Source organism: Chiloscyllium plagiosum, unplaced genomic scaffold, assembly GCF_037043375.1.
Source record: "Chiloscyllium plagiosum isolate Xiang-an unplaced genomic scaffold, Cpla_swu_hap1 HiC_scaffold_11, whole genome shotgun sequence".
Lineage (NCBI taxonomy): Eukaryota > Metazoa > Chordata > Chondrichthyes > Orectolobiformes > Hemiscylliidae > Chiloscyllium > Chiloscyllium plagiosum.
This window is the reverse complement of record NW_028270149.1, coordinates 34,411,994-34,430,109: the sequence shown is the minus strand read 5'-3', so window position 1 is coordinate 34,430,109 and position 18,116 is coordinate 34,411,994. Positions and strand designations below refer to the sequence as shown.

At 43.1% G+C, this 18,116-nt stretch overlaps 1 protein-coding gene across 1 annotated transcript in view; it reads right to left on the bottom strand.

Annotated features, from left to right (window-relative positions):
* Positions 1 to 1,079: 1,079 nt before the first annotated feature.
* LOC122557307 (SH2 domain-containing protein 1A-like) overlaps positions 1,080 to 18,116 on the bottom strand; it is a 61,653-nt gene continuing 44,616 nt past the window's right edge. The window contains exons 3-4 of the mRNA XM_043704868.2: positions 3,449 to 3,566; positions 1,080 to 2,546 (exon numbers count right to left, since the gene is read on the bottom strand). Coding sequence (XP_043560803.1) covers positions 2,500 to 2,546; positions 3,449 to 3,566 — 165 coding nt within the window. The 3' untranslated portion in view covers positions 1,080 to 2,499. The remainder of the gene's footprint in view (positions 2,547 to 3,448; positions 3,567 to 18,116) is intronic.

The following is an 18,116-nucleotide window of genomic DNA, read 5'->3' as shown; positions in this document are numbered from 1 at the left end:
TCGAGAGAATGAAATAGAGTCTTTACAGGAAACTGAGTCTGAAAAAGTATAGTCAAGACAACTGTGAGAGTTGGTTGGTTTGTATTGAATATTAGTTGACTTTTTTTTTAGTAGCCAACTTTTGAAGGTTTTTTTAATTCACAGGATGTGGGACGCACAAACCAATATAGCAGAAAACGAATTGTGAGAGAGTTCTGACTGGATATTATCAAGGAATGTTTAACAAGGAATGTTTAATAAACCCACAAAAAGACAATCAAAATTAGGATCCATACAGGTATCCATGCCCACACCATTTATTTGGAGGGAATAAGTCAAGTTAAGAAAAAATTGATCCGTGAGAGACAGGTGGTGGATGGCTACTCTTTGAGACTTTATTCTAGATAGAAGTGGAGTATCCTTCAACAGTCCTTGTGGGGGATTGAGTAAAAGGATTAAACACCCTTCATGAAGACGAGGCAATTTAGGCCAGAAAGCTAAAGATTGTTGAAGTGTCACAGAAAATCGAAGAATCAAAAATGTAGAAAAGACAAGTTGAGAAAACATACAGTCAAGATAGAAAGAAATAAGCTCAATGGGGCAGAAACAGATTGAAACTATGGGTCTGTCATATCTGTTTGTGGATTTGGGAAGGTAGAAGAAGACTGTAGAGTTTGGTACTGTAAGGTCAGAAACTTTAGAGGAAATAATCTCCAGAGGAAATGAGATCAGTGACAAATCTGGAAACAGGAACAGAGTTGGTCTGTGCAAATCTTACTGAGCAGTAGATGCATGTATAATTACTATGAGCGCTGAGACAGAATTGATGCCTGCCAGTGATGGGCCACTCCGTTAGGTCATATCTGAGTGATGTGGGTCGAGTGGGTATGGAGTTGTGTTTGCATGCCAAACAACCTTGTGATGGAGAAAAAAAACTTCATGAGAAAACTTTGGATTTTTGAGCTTTTCAGATTTTGGAATTTCGGATAAAGGATTGTCGACCTGTACTATATGTACAATACACAATATCATTGCATCAAGAGATAAGTAGGGAAACTGTGAGGTACAACTATAAAATGATAACAATGTAGAAATCAAAATGCAACTTCAGTTTTTTAATTTTTCACTTTTCATGTTTTTAAACATTAGTATTTCAGAAACTTTTTCAGTAAAAACTGAGCAGTTCCAAATGAAAAATATAAAAGCTAATAAAGTTGAAAATCTCAAAATACCTAATCAATAGTTTGATTAATTCATTACATTGAATTATATAGCATCATACTTCATAACTTGGATACAACACCAAGTACACTTCTAATGAGAAATGAAAGGATGAAGGGAACATGATTATTGCTTGAAAGACATTGACTCAATCATTTAATAAAAACATGTAATATATCGCATGTTTCACAGAAACAATTTTAGAAAAGATTCAGTAGCAGTCCCTTTCAGTAGATAACAAGAACATTTTGATTCCTAACCATAAGTTCGTATCCTAAGTCTGCCTTTCACTTCTATCCACTTGCCATATCTTTTTCTTTTACTATTATACACAGCTTTCCAAATTGGCTCAAATGCATGAAATAATTTTATCAACTAACTGACAGGTCTTAACCAAATTTAGGGGGATTCATTTTAAGAAACAAGATTGATAATGGTCTTTTACTACTGTATATAATTAAGGGTTGATGTGGCATTCATGTACAAAATATTATGTGGCTACACAATAATCCTCGAACTGCTGATTAAGAGCCAGAACATCATACTGTTATGCTATTGTTGTTGAGTTGAGGAAGGCTTGTCAGCTATCTGTATTTTTGCATACATTACATGTGCACACACAGTTGTTATTGAGAAACAAAATCAGTTTCAGTTTCCGGTAAAACATTAGCCCTGAGCTTTTCAGGAGTTGTGCAATCTCCTGCTTTAACATCTGAAGGAGAGTATTAAAACTCAAGGGACCAATTTCTCATAGCCTTATGAGAAAACAGGGAAACCCCTGTAAAAACCAGGCTCTCTATATTTACAATGGAAATTTGTTCATTTTTTTGTCTCACTGACATGCTATTATTAATAAGCAGCAGTAATGCAGCCTCAGCAAAATGTCTTTTTAAAGTAAATCACTCAAGTGGTAACGACACAAACTTTTTTCGTTTTTTTCTGGTTGCATGTCAGTAGTACTTTTAGATAGATGTGAACGTTGCAGAGATCCGTTCTCTAACATATTTGGAAAAAACCATAAATAAATAAATGAAATATGTACAGCCTTCTGCTTCATCGAGAACTTGACTACTGAAATATGCCTGAACTTTTGATTCAAGCACACATCAAGAACAGTAATTGCTAGCATCTGGTACTCTAGAAAAAAAAATGCAATATTTAGAATATTGAGAGTTTCAAGGTCATCAAAGGATCAAAAAAGACATATTCAGGTTGACTACTGCAGCCCATTTCAATCGAAAGCACTTAAAATTAGTTCAATCCCAACATCACTTCAGAACTTAGAAGAAAAACATAAAATCATTCAGCTGGTTGCATCATGAGATAATCTTCTTCTGTTTCAACGCCTGCAAAACAAATAAAAATTCGATCTTATAATGATGACTTTAGCTAGTAAAACTCCCAGAGAATTCAATGCACTAAATCCCAGTGAAGTTGACATATCACCTGTATAATTGCTTAATGGACTAAAGTTAGTGATTGCTTTGTACTAACTACGCAGATCATAAGACTTCAGGTTTAAATTCTATCAGTGCTTTTCTCAATTGCGTGTTCGATTTCAGTGCTCGACCTCATCTTTGATAGAACATGGAAAGCTCACTTGTGATCCCCAACACAATCAATTACAAAGCAATTTGATTTTATATAATGACTTCTACATTGGAAAACATCTTAGGCCACTTCACAGGTAGTCAGTCAAAAAAATCACAATAAGTCAAAATGGCAAAGATTAAGTTTGTTCAAAGAAATAGCAACAAAAAGAGATATTGGCTGAGGTTTAGGGTGGGAATTATTTAGCTAACTGCCTAGATTGCTGAATGCAAAGAGGCCAAAGGTGGTGTGTAGATATTCCTCAATGGGTAAGAGAGTAGCATTAACAAAACCTTGAATCCATCAGTCAGCAGGGCTGTGGTGCCAGATTCTGCTGTTCGGCTTATCTGGAGATTGGAGCAGAATGGAAAGCAGCAGAATCACTGTCCACTTTGTAAAACTGAAAAGGCAATGAGGTAAGAGAATTCCTCAGGAAGTGAGTTCCAACTTTTGAGGAGCTTTGTAATTTTAGAAGTTTTTTTTAAAAAATCGTTCAATAATATTTTCAATGTGACGAACAAAACCATTTAACAAACATATAATTGCAGGGAAAATGTTTTTTTTAAAAAGACGTCAGTTATAGACATCAAACCAAATGCAGAACAGATGTGAAGATCCTCTGATTCAGATTGGATAACTCCAAAGGAACTTAAAATACCTTTCTGCTTATATACAGGATACAGTAAAGGTACTGCTAAGCCTTGGTTTTCCTTCTGGTATGCAGCAATTAAGTTCTTCACTTTACGAAACAACCTCTTATGTACTCCAGGTGCAGTCTGTAAACACATTAAAACAAAAGAATACTCATGAAGAGGATAGAGCCAACATAAACATATTTCTGCTGCTTTAGTCAGATGAGGGTCACCTGCCAATTTCTCACCTTAACTGCTCTCCCCCAAAATGTGCCAATTATAAGGGTTACATTTCAGTAGACTGGAGGATAGCAAATGTGGTTCCCTTGTTCAAGGGGAGTATGGATAACCCTAGTAACTATAGGCCGGTGAGTCGCACTTCTGTTGTGGGCAAAGTATTAGAGAGAATTGTAAGGGATAGGATTTATGATCATCTGGATAGGAATAATGTGATCAAAGATAGTCAGCATGGTTTTGAGATGGGCAGGTCGTGCCTTACAAACCTTATTGAATTCTTTGAGAAGGTGACTTATGAGGTAGACGAGGGTAAAGCGGTAGATGTGGTGTATATGGATTTTAGTAAGGCGTTTGATAAGGTTCCCCGTGGTAGGCTACTGCAAAAAATACGGAGGTATGGCATTGAGGGTGAGTTGGAGGTTTGGATTAGGAATTGGCTGGCTGGAAGAAGACAGAGGGTAGTAGTTGATGATAAAAGTTCATCTTGGAGTGCAGTTACTAGCGGTGCTCCGCAAGGATCTGTTTTGGGACCATTGCTGTTTGTCATTTTTATAAATGACCTGGAGGAGGGGTTAGAAGGTTGGGTGAGCAAGTTTGCTGATGATACGAAAGTCGGTGGAGTTGTTGACAGTGAAGAAGGATGTGTCAGGTTACAGCGGGATATAGATAAGTTGCAGAGCTGGGCAGAAAGGTGGCAAATGGAGTTCAATGTAGGTAAGTGTGAGGTGATTCACTTTGGTAAGAGTAACAAAAAGACGGGGTACTGGGCTAATGGTAGTGTAGATGCGCACAGGGATCTTGGTGTCCATGTATACAGATCTCTGAAAGTTACCACCCAGGTAAATAGTGCGGTGAAGAAGGCATATGGCGTACTGGCTTTTATTGGTAAAGGAATTGAGTTCCGGAGCCCTGAGGTCATGTTGCAGTTGTATAAGACTCTGGTGCGGCCGCATCTGGAGTATTGTGTGCAGTTTTGGTCGCCATACTATAGGAAGGATGTGGAGGCACTGGAACGGGTGCAGAGGAGATTTACCAGGATGTTGCCTGGTATGGTAGGAAGATCGTATGAGGAAAGGCTGAGGCACTTGGGGCTGTTTTCATTGGAGAAAAGAAAGTTTCGGGGTGACTTGATAGAGGTGTACAAGATGATTAGGGGTTTAGATAGGGTTGATCATGAGAACCTTTTTCCACGTATGGAGTCAGCTATTACGAGGGGGCATAGCTTTAAATTAAGGGGTGGTAGGTATAGGACAGATGTTAGGGGTAGATTCTTTACTCAGCGAGTCGTGAGTTCATGGAATGCCCTGCCAGTAGCAGTGGTGGACTCTCCCTCTTTATGGGCATTTAAACGGGCATTGGATAGGCATATGGAGGATAGTGGGCTAGTGTAGGTTTGTGGGCGCAACATCGAGGGTCAAAGGGCCTGTACTGCGCTGTATTTTTCTGTGTTCTATGTTCAAATTAGTGCTGCCAGCTGGTGGTCATGGAATTCGGAAGATCCCTGACATGCTGCCGACAGTGCTGATCTGTTTGCTTGAATGGCTGTATACATACTTACATGCTTTAACACGCTTGCCCCCTCACCTATTAACATATTTCACAACCCTATTATGTGTTGATTAACTGAAGTGTGGCTCTCTTTTTATTTCTTGCCTCCCAGTTTCAAAACATGTGTTACTAATATCTGAATCCTGTTAATACAACAAACATTATTGATGATCTGTATCACTTTTCACACTCTGCAAACTGTAATTATTTCAAACATATTTTCCTCCTCTAGTTCAACTACACTGTACTTGCATATTATATCCTCAAGAGATGCCATGACAATTTCTTTTTGCAAATGATTATCACATTTTCATGTCAAGCAAGTTAGTTCAAAGAGAAGCCTGGTACCCTTGGCATTAAATGATAAAAATGAAAAGAAAGAAAAACTGCAAATTAAGGGAATACAAAATAAGGACAGGAAATACTGGAAGGCACAGCAAATCAACCAGGCACATGTAAGGAGAATAGATTGATTAATATTTTGAAAAATCTGGGAAATCAATGGCAATACCACTTTGTAAGAGAGTCCCAATAAAAAGAGGGAAAGAAAAGCCATGCAAAATGGGAAAACCAGAGCATGAATAAAAGATATAATTATAGAAGAAAGAGGGGAGCCACAAGGTAAGCGGAGACCAGTTTAAATTAACGTTTTTCTTTTCGCAGTCTGTGTTTTTTTTCAATTAGGAGCGGGAACCCGGAAGTCGTCAACAGAGGCTTCTGGGAAGGTAAGATGTTTGAGTGGAGAAGGAACCCGAGACACTACACGTGTAGTGTCTCCCACCCTCCCTCCTCCTCTAACCTAAAAAAAAAGGACTCAGTCGGCTGAACAGGTAAGCTACTTAGTATTCTTGTTTTGGAGACTAAGTGTAGAGTTATGGCAGCGCAGGCAGTGGAATGTTCCTCCTGTAGGATGTTTGAGGTAGGGGTGACCACTGATGCTCCTGCCGACTTCACCCGCAGGAAGTGCAGCCAGCTCCAGCTCCTCACAGGCCGCGTTAGGGAACTGGAGCTGGAGTTGGATGAACTGAGGATTATTCGAGAGGCTGAGAGGGTGATAGATAGCAGCTACAGGGACATAGTTACGCCAGAGAACAGAGGTAGCTGGGTAACAGTTAGAGGTGGGAAGGGGAGGAAGCAGGCAGTGCAGGGATCCCCTGTGGTCGTTCCCCTCAACAATAAGTATACCGCTTTGGATACTGTTGGGGGGGGGAAGGCCTAGCAGGGGTAAGCTGTAGTGACGGGGTCTCTGGCACGAGGTCCAGCTCTGAGGCCCAGAAGGGAAAGGGGGAGAGGAGGAGAGCGCTAGTTATAGGAGACTCTATAGTTAGAGGGACAGACAGGCGGTTCTGTGGACATGGGCAAGACTCTCGGATGGTTTGTTGCCTCTTGGGTGCCAGGGTCCGAGACGTCTCGGACCGTGTCTTCAAAATCCTTAAGGGGGAGGGTGTGCAGCCAGAAGTCGTGGTGCACGTTGGCACCAATGACATAGGTAGGAAGAGGGGTGGAGAGGTCATTCAGAAGCTCAGGGAGTTAGGCTGGAAGCTAAAAGCTAGGACGGACAGAGTGTCATCTTTGGGTTGTTGCCGGTGCCACGTGACAGTGAGGCAAGGAATAGGGAGAGAGTGCAGTTGAACACGTGGCTGCAAGGATGGTGTAGGAGGGAGGGCTTCAGGTATTTGGACAATTGGACTGCATCCTGGGGAAGGTGGGACCTGTACAAGCAGGACGGGTTGCACCTGAACCAGAAGGGCACCAAAATCCGGCGAGGTAGGTTTGCTAGCACACTTCGGGGGGGTTTAAACTAATTTGGCAGGGGGATGGGATCCGGACTTGTACCGCAGCAAGTAGGTTAGCTGTTTTTCAGGATGTCCAAGAATGTAGGGAGGCTGTGGAGAAGGTAGCACTGACAGGGAATACTTGCAGACACAGATGGGCTCAAGTGTGTATACTTCAACGCAAGGAGTATCTGAAATAAGGTGAGTGAACTTAAGGCGTGGATCTGTTCTTGGAACTACGATGTTGTGGCCATCACGGAAACGTGGATAGAAGAGGGACAGGAATGGTTGTTGGAGGTTCCTGGTTACAGATATTTCAGTAAGATTAGGGGGGGTGGTAAAAAAGAGGGGGTGGGGTTGCTAACTAGAAATGGTATAACGGCTGCAGAAAGGCAGTTCGAGGTGGATCTGCCTTTGAATGTAGTATGGCTGAAGTCAGAAATAGGAAAGGAGCAGTCACCTTGTTGGGTGTTTACTATAGGCCCCCCAATAGCAGCAGAGATGTGGAGAATCAGATTGGGAAACAGATTTTGGAAAGGTGCAGGAGCACAGGGTAGTAGTCATGGGCGATTTCAACTTCCAAAATATTGATTGGAAGCTCTTTAGATCAAGTAGAAAGGACGGGGCAGTGTTTATGCAGTGTGTCCAGGAAGCTTTTCTAACTCAGTATGTAGATTGTCCGACCAGAGGGGAGGCCATATTGGATTTGGTGTTTGGTAACGAACTGGGATAAGTGATGGGCTCATTAGTGGGTGAGCATTTTGGTGATAGTGACCACAATTCTGTGACTTTCACCTTGGTTATGGAGAGAGATAGGTGCATGCAACAGGGCAGGTTTTACAATTGGGGGAAGGGTAAATAGGATGCTGCAAGAAAGGATCTGAGGAGCATAAATTGGGAGCACAGGCTGTCAGGGAAGGATGTTGTTGAAATGTGGAACTTTTTCAAGGAACAGATACGACGTGTCCTTGATATGTATGTACCTGTCAGGCAGGAAAGAGATGGTCGTGTGAGGGAACCTTGGTTGATGAGGGAGGTTGAATGTCTTGTAAAGAGAAAGAAGGAGGCTTACATAAGGTTGAGGAATCAAGGTTCAGACAGAGCATTGGAGGGATATAGGATAGCCAGGGGGGAGCTGAAGAAAGGGATTAGGAGAGCTAAGAGAGGGCATGAAAAATCTTTGGCGGGTAGGATCAAGGATAACCCCAAGGCCTGTTATGCATATGTGAGAAACATGAGAATGACGAGAACGAGGGTAGGTCCGATCAAGGACAGTAGTGGGAGACTGTGTATTGAGTCGGAAGAGATAGGAGAGATCTTGAATGAGTACTTTTCTTCAGTATTTACAAATGAGAGGGACCGTATTGTTGAAGAGGAGAGTATGAAATGGACTGGTAAGCTAGAGGAGATACTTGTTAGGAAGGAAGATGTGTTGGGCATTTTGAAAAACTTGAGGATAGACAGGTCCCCCGGGCCTGACAGGATAAATCCTAGGATTATGTGGGAAGCAAGAGAGGAAATTGCAGAACCGTTGGCAATGATCTTTTCCTCTTCACTGTCAATGGGGGTGGTACCAGGGGACTGGAGAGTGGTGAATGTTGTGCCCCTGTTCAAAAAAGGGAATAGGGATAACCCCAGGAATTACAGGCCAGTTAGTCTTACTTCAGTGGTAGGCAAAGTAATGGAAAGGGTACTGAGGGATAGGATTTATGAATATCTGGAAAGACACTGCTTGATTAGGGACAGCCAGCATGGATTTGTGAGGGGTAGGTCTTGCCTTACAAGTCTTATTGAATTCTTTGAGGAGGTGACCAAGCATGTGGATGAGGGTAGAGCAGTGGATGTAGTGTACATGGATTTTAATAAGGCATTTGATAAGGTTCCCCATGGTAGGCTTATGCGGAAAGTCAGGAGGCATGGGATAGTGGGAAGTTTGGCCAGTTGGATAGAGAACTGGCTAACCCGTCGAAGTCAGAGAGTGGTGGTAGATGGTAAATATTCAGCCTGGAGCCCAGTTACAAGTGGAGTTCCACAGGGATCAGTTCTGGGTCCTCTGTTGTTTGTAATTTTTATTAATGACATGGAAGAGGGAGTCGAAGGGTGGGTCAATAAATTTGCAGACGATACGAAGATTGGTGGAGTTGTGGATAGTGAGGAGGGCTGTTGTCGGCTGCAAAGGGACTTAGATATGATGCAGAGCTGGGCTGAGGTGTGGCAGATGGAATTCAACCCTGTCAAGTGTGAGGTTGTCCATTTTGGAAGGACAAATAAGAATACAGGGTTAACTGTAGCGTTCTTAGTAAGGTGGAGGAGCAGAGGGATCTTGGGGTCTATGTTCAAAGATCTTTGAAAGTTGCCACTCAGGTGGATAGAGCTTGTAAGAAGGCCTATGGTGTATTAGCGTTCATTAGCAGAGGGATTGAATTCAAGAGTCGTGAGGTGATATTGCAGCTGTATAGGACCTTGGTAAGGCCACATTTGGAGTAGTGTGTGCAGTTCTGGTCGTCTCATTTTAGGAAAGATGTGGAAGCTTTGGAGAGGGTGCAGAGGAGATTTACCAGGATGTTGCCTGGAATGGAGAATAGGTCATACGAGGATAGGTTGAGAGTGCTAGGCCTTTTCTCATTGGAACGGCGAAGGATGAGGGGTGACTTGATAGAGGTTTATAAGATGATCAGGGGAATAGATAGAGTAGACAGTCAGAGACTTTTTCCCTGGGTACAACAGAGTGTTACAAGGGGACATAAATTTAAAGTAAAGGGTGGAAGATATAGGTGGGATGTCAGGGGTAGGTTCTTTACCCAGAGAGTGGTGGGGGCATGGAATGCGCTGCCTGTGGGAGTGGCAGAGTCAGAATCATTGGTGACCTTTAAGCGGCAATTGGATAGGTACATGGATAGGTGCTTAAGCTCGGACAAATGTTCGGCACAACATCGTGGGCCAACGGGCCTGTTCTGTGCTGTATTGTTCTATGTTATGTTCTAAGAAGCAGAAATACATGAAGATACTTCCAAGAGCACAAGCATGCTGATGGCTTGTACAACTGGCAATGATTGGCTTTAGTAGTCTGTAAGCAGATTATTTTATAAAGATCGAAAGGAATCAAAAAGACTACACCAGTTGTACTGAAGTGAAGGTTATGCCTGAAACATCAACTTGTTATGTCTCTCTACAGATGGTGTGCCTGATTTGCTGACTGCTTTCCAGCATGTTCTGTTTTTGTATTCTTAAGTAAACATGTCCCTGCCTCATCTTGAGCCATGAATATTAGCCAAATTGCAATGGGTGTTCCCTGGAACTTGAAAAAAGCAGCGAGCATCAAAAAGAAAGCATCCAAGGAATAATCCACTACAAACAAAAATGCTTTAATTCTATAACATGATGCAGTTCATGGTGAAGGACTGTGGTTTATCATAAAGTATATGGTCCCATTGAAGTGAAAGGTGCATCAGAAGCAACACCATAAATCAAAAAAGAAATAATGCAGAGTTAATACTGAAACAGCAGAAGCAAGGAGAAATATAGAATTTTACAATTTCAAGGACCTAAACAACAGGAAATTTGAACGAGGAACTTCAAGATGAGTTTGGATTGTAGAACAGTGAGAATACAAAGACGATGAAAAGTTGAGCAGCAAGTTTTGAATTTAAATGTTAGAAGCAAGAAATACTGAGAGCTCAGAGAAGCAATGTGCAAATAATCAGACAGCTTTAAAAGTAGATTAGATAGAATGATGGATCATTACAATAAGTGGAAGCAAAATCATGTAATGGATGCAGTTAGAATCCTAACAGCATTCTGCATATGTGCATCAAGGTTTTCTAAAGCTAAACGATCCATCCATAGAGCTTAGATCAGTTTTTTTTGTGCATTATGTCAAACTTGTATAGAAGCTTGGCAAGACCACATTTGGACTACTATGCACTTTTCAGATCCCCCTATTATAAATGAGGCTATAAACCAACTGCAAAAAGGATTTACAAGGATGATACTGGAACTGAGTGGTTATAAGTACCTGGAAAGATTAAATGGTCTGATGTGCTTTTGTCAAAAAGGGTGACAATAATAGAAAAATCTGGGGTTGTACATATGCAAATGTTTAAAATTGTCTCAAGAAATTGTGCAAACTTTTCATAAACCAGCTGGAATCCTTGGCTTTATCACTGGAGGTTGAGAGGACAAAAACAGTTTAGTTAGGCTAAACCTTTCTAAGAATGCTGATTAGATCTTGACTGGAACATTGTGCTCACTCTGGTCACTACATTGGTACAGTATGAAATTACTACAACAGTGCAAGGCAACAGGGACTATGTGTATCCAGGTAAACTCAGTGAGTGAGCACTCTGACAGCAAGCAAACAGCAAGTCTGGTCTCATCCTTGAGCTGGGTGTATATCTCTGAGCATGCAATGTCCTTGCTTCAGCACTACAATGATCATTCCTGATACAGCTCGTGGTGCAGCAGTGAAGTGCAGAAGCCTAATTTAAATGGATTGGAAATGTGCCATGAGGGTTCTTATCAGATGCTGCTTTCTGTGGATGTTGAGTATTGTAGCCAGTGCCTAACAAGTGTGCCCTCAGATGGTACCTGGAGTCCAAGATGAAAGTCCTTTGGATCAGTGGTGAGATAAAGTTGCCAAGTACCTGCCCTGATTTCCATGTTGAGATTTCTCAACATTTAGCTTGCTTGGTGCATTTGGTAAGATTAGAACTGAATATTAATAAAGCATGCTGGGCCATTAACAAAGTAATTAATGTTATAAATGTCCTTAGTTGGTAACTCATTGTTGCCTAGTGAGTAACCCTCCTCGCCACTTGTCAAAACCGTAAAAGATGGATTAAGGTGCTCTCAATGTTGTGATTGGCTTCATTGCGCTTCTTGTAATTCTTCCACAAATCTAACCAGAACCCCCATTGCTCAAACTCCTGTAAACTTCTGCCCAGCATTTCCAGTGGCTAAAGGATCAGTAGCAGAGGACATAGATTTAAGAATAGCAAAACAAACCCAAAGACAACATGACAACCATCTTTTTTTATGCAGAATAATGCCATGACCTGGAAAAAAAACTCACCTCAACAATGGCAGTATTAGATTCAAAAGTGACTTCCACACGGATTTTGAATAGACACTTATAATTGTTGTGATTCTGTTCGCCGAGCTGGGAATTTGTGTTGCAGACGTTTCGTCCCCTGTCTTGGTGACATCCTCAGTGTTTGGGAGCCTCCTGTGAAGCGCTTGTGATCTTTCCTCCGGCATTTATAGTGATTTGTACCTGCCGCTTCCGGTTGTCAGTTCCAGCTGTCCACTGCAGTGGCCGGTATATTGGGTCCAGGTCGATGTGCTTATTGATTGAATCTGTGGATGAGTGCCATGCCTCTAGGAATTCTCTGGCTGTTCTCTGTTTGGCTTGTCCTAGAATAGTAGTGTTGTCCCAGTCGAACCCGTGTTGCTTGTCATCTGAGTGTGTGGCTACTAAGGATAGCTGGTCATGTCGTTTCGTGGCTAGTTGGTGTTCATGGATGTGGATCATTAGCTGTCTTCCTGTTTGTCCTATGTAGTGTTTTGTGCAATCCTTGCATGGGATTTTGTACACTACATTGGTTTTGCTCATGCTGAGTATCGGGTCCTTCGTCCTAGTGAGTTGTTGTCTGAGAGTGGCTGTTGGTTTGTGTGCTGTTATGAGTCCTAGTGGTCGCAGTAGTCTGGCTGTCAGTTCAGAAATGCTCTTGATGTATGGTAGTGTGGCTAGTCCTTTGGGTTGTGGCATGTCCTCATTCCGTTGTTTTTCCCTTAGGTATCTGTTGATGAAATTGCGTGGGTGTCTGTTTTTGGCGAATACATTGTATAGGTGTTCTCCTTCCTCTTTTTGCAGTTCTGGTGTACTGCAGTGTGTTGTGGCCCTTTTGAAGAGTCTTGATGCAACTTCTTTTGTGTGTGTTGGGGTGGTTGCTTTCGTAGTTAGGACTTGGTCTGTGTCAGTGGCTTTCCTGTATACCTTTGTGGTGAATTCTCCGTTCGGTGTTCTCTGTACCATCATGTCTAGGAATGGGAGTTGGTTGTTCGATTCTTCCTCTCTAGTGAATCGGATTCCTGTGAGTGGCGTTGATGATGCGGTGTGTGTTCTCTGTTTCTGTGTTTTTAATGATTACAAAGGTATCACCTACATATCTGACCCAGAGTTTGGGTTGAATTTGCGGCAAAACTGTTTGTTCTAACCTTTGCATTACCGCTTCTGCTATGAGTCCAGAGATGGGTGAGCCCATGGGTGTGCCGTTGATTTGTTCATATATTTGGTTGTTGAATGTGAAGTGTGTTGTGAGGCACAGGTCCAGTAATTTGAGTATGCCGTCTTTGTTGATAGGTTCTGAACTGACAGCCAGACTACTGCGACCACTAGGACTCATAACTGCACACAAACCAACAGCCACACTGTTATTGTGATGGAGGTCCCCAGCAGTGGAGGTTCCACCTGCTGACAACTGGTGGCCAATCAGAGGCTGGAAGGTACTTGTCGCTTCCAGTGGCTGTTGACAGCAATGGACCCTCCAGAGGTCCAGGTTGACAGAGAAACCCCAGGCCAATGATGAGTGAAGTTGTGAAGGAAGGGTGGTAGTCACAGCAGGGCGAGGTTTCAGAGTCAGGGCCAGGACAGTGGTTTACAGAGGATACCCCACTCCTGCTCTGATCCAATACAGAGTGCCTGGTTACAAAGGATCTAATACCATAGGAGGCTACTGTAAAACCAGATAGAGTTTACTGGGCAGCTTTTTGAGGGATCAACATATATCACTTAATCCCTGAACCATCATTAAGTTCCAATGGTTTCTGGATAATGGATGTCAACTGACTTATTCATGAGCCTAACTGATGGAGGCTGACAGTGTCACGAATCCTGTGTCAGTCCATTCTACAGTTATGTTCAGAAGAATTGGTGGAAATCAGTTTGCACAGGTAGCATTCACCAAAGAACTTGAACTAGCAAAAGGAAAAATTGTGAATATATACACAGACAGTCAATATGTCTTCATTATAGTCTATGACCACATGGTGGCATGGGGTAGAAGAGGGTTCACCACCACGGGAGGAACCCCTATCAGACACCAGTTAAGAAGTCAGGCACTATTGCGTGCCAGTGAAAGCCAAAAGAGGCTGCAGTAATAAAAATAAAAGCCCATCAAAGGGAGCCAGCGAAAGAGAGCCCAAGTTGGCTAAAATTCAAAGGGAGCCAGGCAGCAGACCAAGCAGCTCAGAAGGCCATAGAACAAGAAGCCATTGACGAGGCTGCAAAAGCCACTATTGAATTAGCAAAAGACGCTATCCAAATTCAGCAGTTATAGGAGGACACCCTACAGGAAGAGAGAGAGCAATGGAAACTGCAGGGGGCATTCAAAAGGGAGGATGGTGTCTGGAGGTGAGCAGATAAGGTGGTAGCACCAGCCTGCGTACATAACACATTGCTTGAACTGCACCATGGACTCTTCCATACAGGTAGAGAGGCCACGATAGCAAGCCTAGGGAGAGAGTGGTGGTGGAAGGGAATGGGAAAAGGCATGGTCAAGTACTGCCACAGATGAATGGTTTGTGCACAACAGAATGCAGGGAGACCCATAAAAGTTAAGATGGGACACCAGCCCAGACCTAGGAATCCCTGGGAACACCTTCAGATAGATTTTACAGGGCCACTACCACACTCTCCTGGGAAAACGTAATGCGTGTCATCATAGACCAATTCACCCAGTGGGTAGAGGCACTCGCGACCAAAAGCTGCACTGTGACCACTGTAGCCAGAATATTAGTGGAGGAGGTAATCCTAAAGTGGTACCCCTCTAGATCAACTCTGACCAAGGGACACATTTTATAGACAAGACCATGAAGACTGTCTGCCAATTACTCAGCATTAGACAAAAATTTCACATTCTATATCAACTCAGAGCTCAGGGATGGTACTGAGAATGAATAGGACACTCAAAAATACTTTAGCTCAGGCTATGCAAACCTCAGGCAAAACACGGGCTGAAGTGCTGCCAGCCATACTAATGAAATTAAGAGCCACCACGAATCAGGCAACCGGGCTAACACCATATGAATGAATGACCGGGCGAGCAAGGCAATTGCCAGAGACAATAATCTGAGGTGGCACTGATGTGGGTCCACTAAAAGACAAAATTTGGCGGTATTGATAAAATTAAGCGCCCAATTGAAAGGGATGCAGAAATCTGTAATTAATAAACAGGACAAAGAGGACAAGGCAGGGGAACTCAAAATCTTCCCTGAGGTCCCAGCAAACAGGAAGCCGTGTCCTGGTGCAAGCACTGCCTGACAAACCAGGCTTTGCCCCAAAATGGAATGGTCCATACCATGTGGTAATAAGTGGGGACACCTGTGCCTGCATTGATAGTAAAGGAAAAGGCACATGGAAGCACTGGACTCAACTAAAACCATCTAAAGACTCCTGTGATCAAACCAATGTCATTGACCATTCCCCAGGTGCAGACAGGAACGGTGGAAAAGCGGTCATCCTGGGGGGAGTACCAACAACACAACAAAACAAACCACACAGGAGCACGACTGCACCTCCTGACAAAAACATAAACTTCGACTGAATATTTTATTTTAACTGCAAAATGTATATACCTATCTACATTCCACTGTATTTAAGTGTCGTGACTGTCAGGAGCATGTCAGGATTCGAAGATAACCTTTTCTATAAAACCCATCTAAGTTTACATGGGAAGCGAACTGTCTGCTACCCACTGGCGCAATCAGTAGAATCCCTATTTGTGGCCATCCCGGTGTAGACCCCTCACGACCTGTATACAGTAGACACTTCAAGGGTGGGCCGTGCAAGGGGCAGATAGGGAAATACAAATGGGGACTGCAGGGTAGATGTGTGCAGCTGGGCCATGGGACCGGGACCCCAGCCTAGGGAAGGGAAGACCCATTTAAAACCTGGTAATTACCCACTCTGTTTCACAGGGCAGGGATGGGGATGCATTTATGCCCTGGTTTCCAAAAATGACTCATGCATCCAGGCACAGTGCACTTATCAGCCCTGTACAGTCACCAGGGGACAGTTTACCTGCATCTGCAGTGAGCAAGCATGCTTGAATGTGACTGCGGGCAGACAATGCATATGCGGTCAGTGTAATGGCACCCATATCAGCTCTGCCACATGGACGTACCCGTTTGATACTTACCAGCTGGGAGGGGGCACCTGGGGGATCGGGGGCAACATGGAAGGACAGGACAATGTACATTACTGAGATTGAAGGTATTCGTTTTTCTGTTTAAGGGGACTTATGCGACAGACACCCTGCACCTCCCAAACCTGTTCGCAGTAGGGACAATTGCGCCCCTCACTGTACCATGTCCCATATTCGGAGAAGGATAGTGACACGCTCCATTAATCAGGAATTCTGTGTTGACTGGCAGGTCTCCAACACTTTGGGGTCATTAGTGGGATATGGATTCTTGGGATCTCTATCTTTGAGAGGTGCAGCAGGGGTGATCAGCGCTAAAAAATGAAATTACCTTATATATGGCCCCACTATCTTGGGCAATAATACCTCAAAAGCTCTGGAAGCAATTAATCCAGAGCTGGCTGAACTCAGACTCTACACACAGCAGACACATTATACGGTGGATTATCAATTAGCACAGCAAAGGGAGTGTTTGTACAATTATTGGAGACAATTGTATCACCCATGTTATTGATGACTCTTGAAGCTAGAAAGAATATCCAAGACCAGTGAGATAATTTTCAATAGTGAGCCACAATTATAGACAGCTGGCTAAATCAGTTGATAGGTTAATCTTGGTGAACCTATTTGGCACAGGGGTTAGTTCTCCTCATTGCATTCATGCTGGTATTCTGTGTGGGCTTCAGGTGTTTAAAGCTCTGCTATAAGGTGCTACTGATGAGAACAGTACCAGCAGCGAGTGTCACCACAGAAGAGCCCCCAGTGAAATTAACACTCCATGATAACCCTCGGGAGGAAGAGCTCCTAGAGAATATCTACCTCTACATGTAAATTGGGTGGTCTGTGAGAGGTCTCCAAAGTCACCTCCTTGACCACAAAGGAGGGAGTGAAGTGGGAGATGGCATGGGGTAGGGTGACACGAGGGAACACGGATACACAAGATGGCCGCTGAGCCATAAATTGGCCACTTGCCACACAAGATTGCACTCGACCACAATATGGAGAGAGACAGCAGAGCAAACACAGATACTGCCTGGGGCCACCAGAATGCCAGCACAATGTATTCACAATCTAGTTGATTAGTTTAAGGTGAGTGGGGGAGAGAATGCACATGAGTAGCGTATACTGCCCGCCGAAGTGTCTGGCTCCAGCCAACACCTTTGTTAGAAACGCTAACAGTCTGATACTGACTCAATACAGAGTGCTAATAGCCAGGACTGCAGTAATCGTCCTTCTCAGGAAGAGCAATTAGCGCCCATTACTATAGCAATGGACTTCCGTGCAGACATTGAAACTAACAATGTCTGTGCTGAAACTGACAATGATCGCACTGAAATTAACAAAGGCTGCGCTGGAAATGATAATGACTGTACCGAAATTATTAAGGATTCTGCAATGTTTACAATAAACAAACCATTTTATAGAGACAAAATCCTCACCACTGACCGATTATATCACAAAATGTATAAAAGTATCTTGACACGTGCCCCGGGTTGAGAGAAGACTCGCAGCTGACCACTGCTGTGGTGTCTTTCTCTCCCCGGAACTCCAGTATTTCGTTGTACAATAAACTCTGTCGTTGAACCCCGACTCTGACTCCGAGGCTGGTGATTTTCCCCACACCAGAAGTGGCATGAATATTACATTGAAATAAGAAAGAGGAAAGACTTGCAGTCATATGGTTCCTTTCCTCATAATGTCAATGCTTCACAGCCAACAAAGTGAGTTTGAGTTATCAATTGGAAGTAGATAAATATAAGAGCTAACATATGTACAGCAAAAGTCCTGCAATACTGATGAGTTAAGTATCCAATTACTCTTTTTTGATGACATTGGTTAGAGGTAAAAGTGAACCAGAATTACAGGAGAACCCAGCTGTTCTTGTTTGATTAATGCCATGGGATGTTTACATCCCCTGAGTATTCAGATCGGGC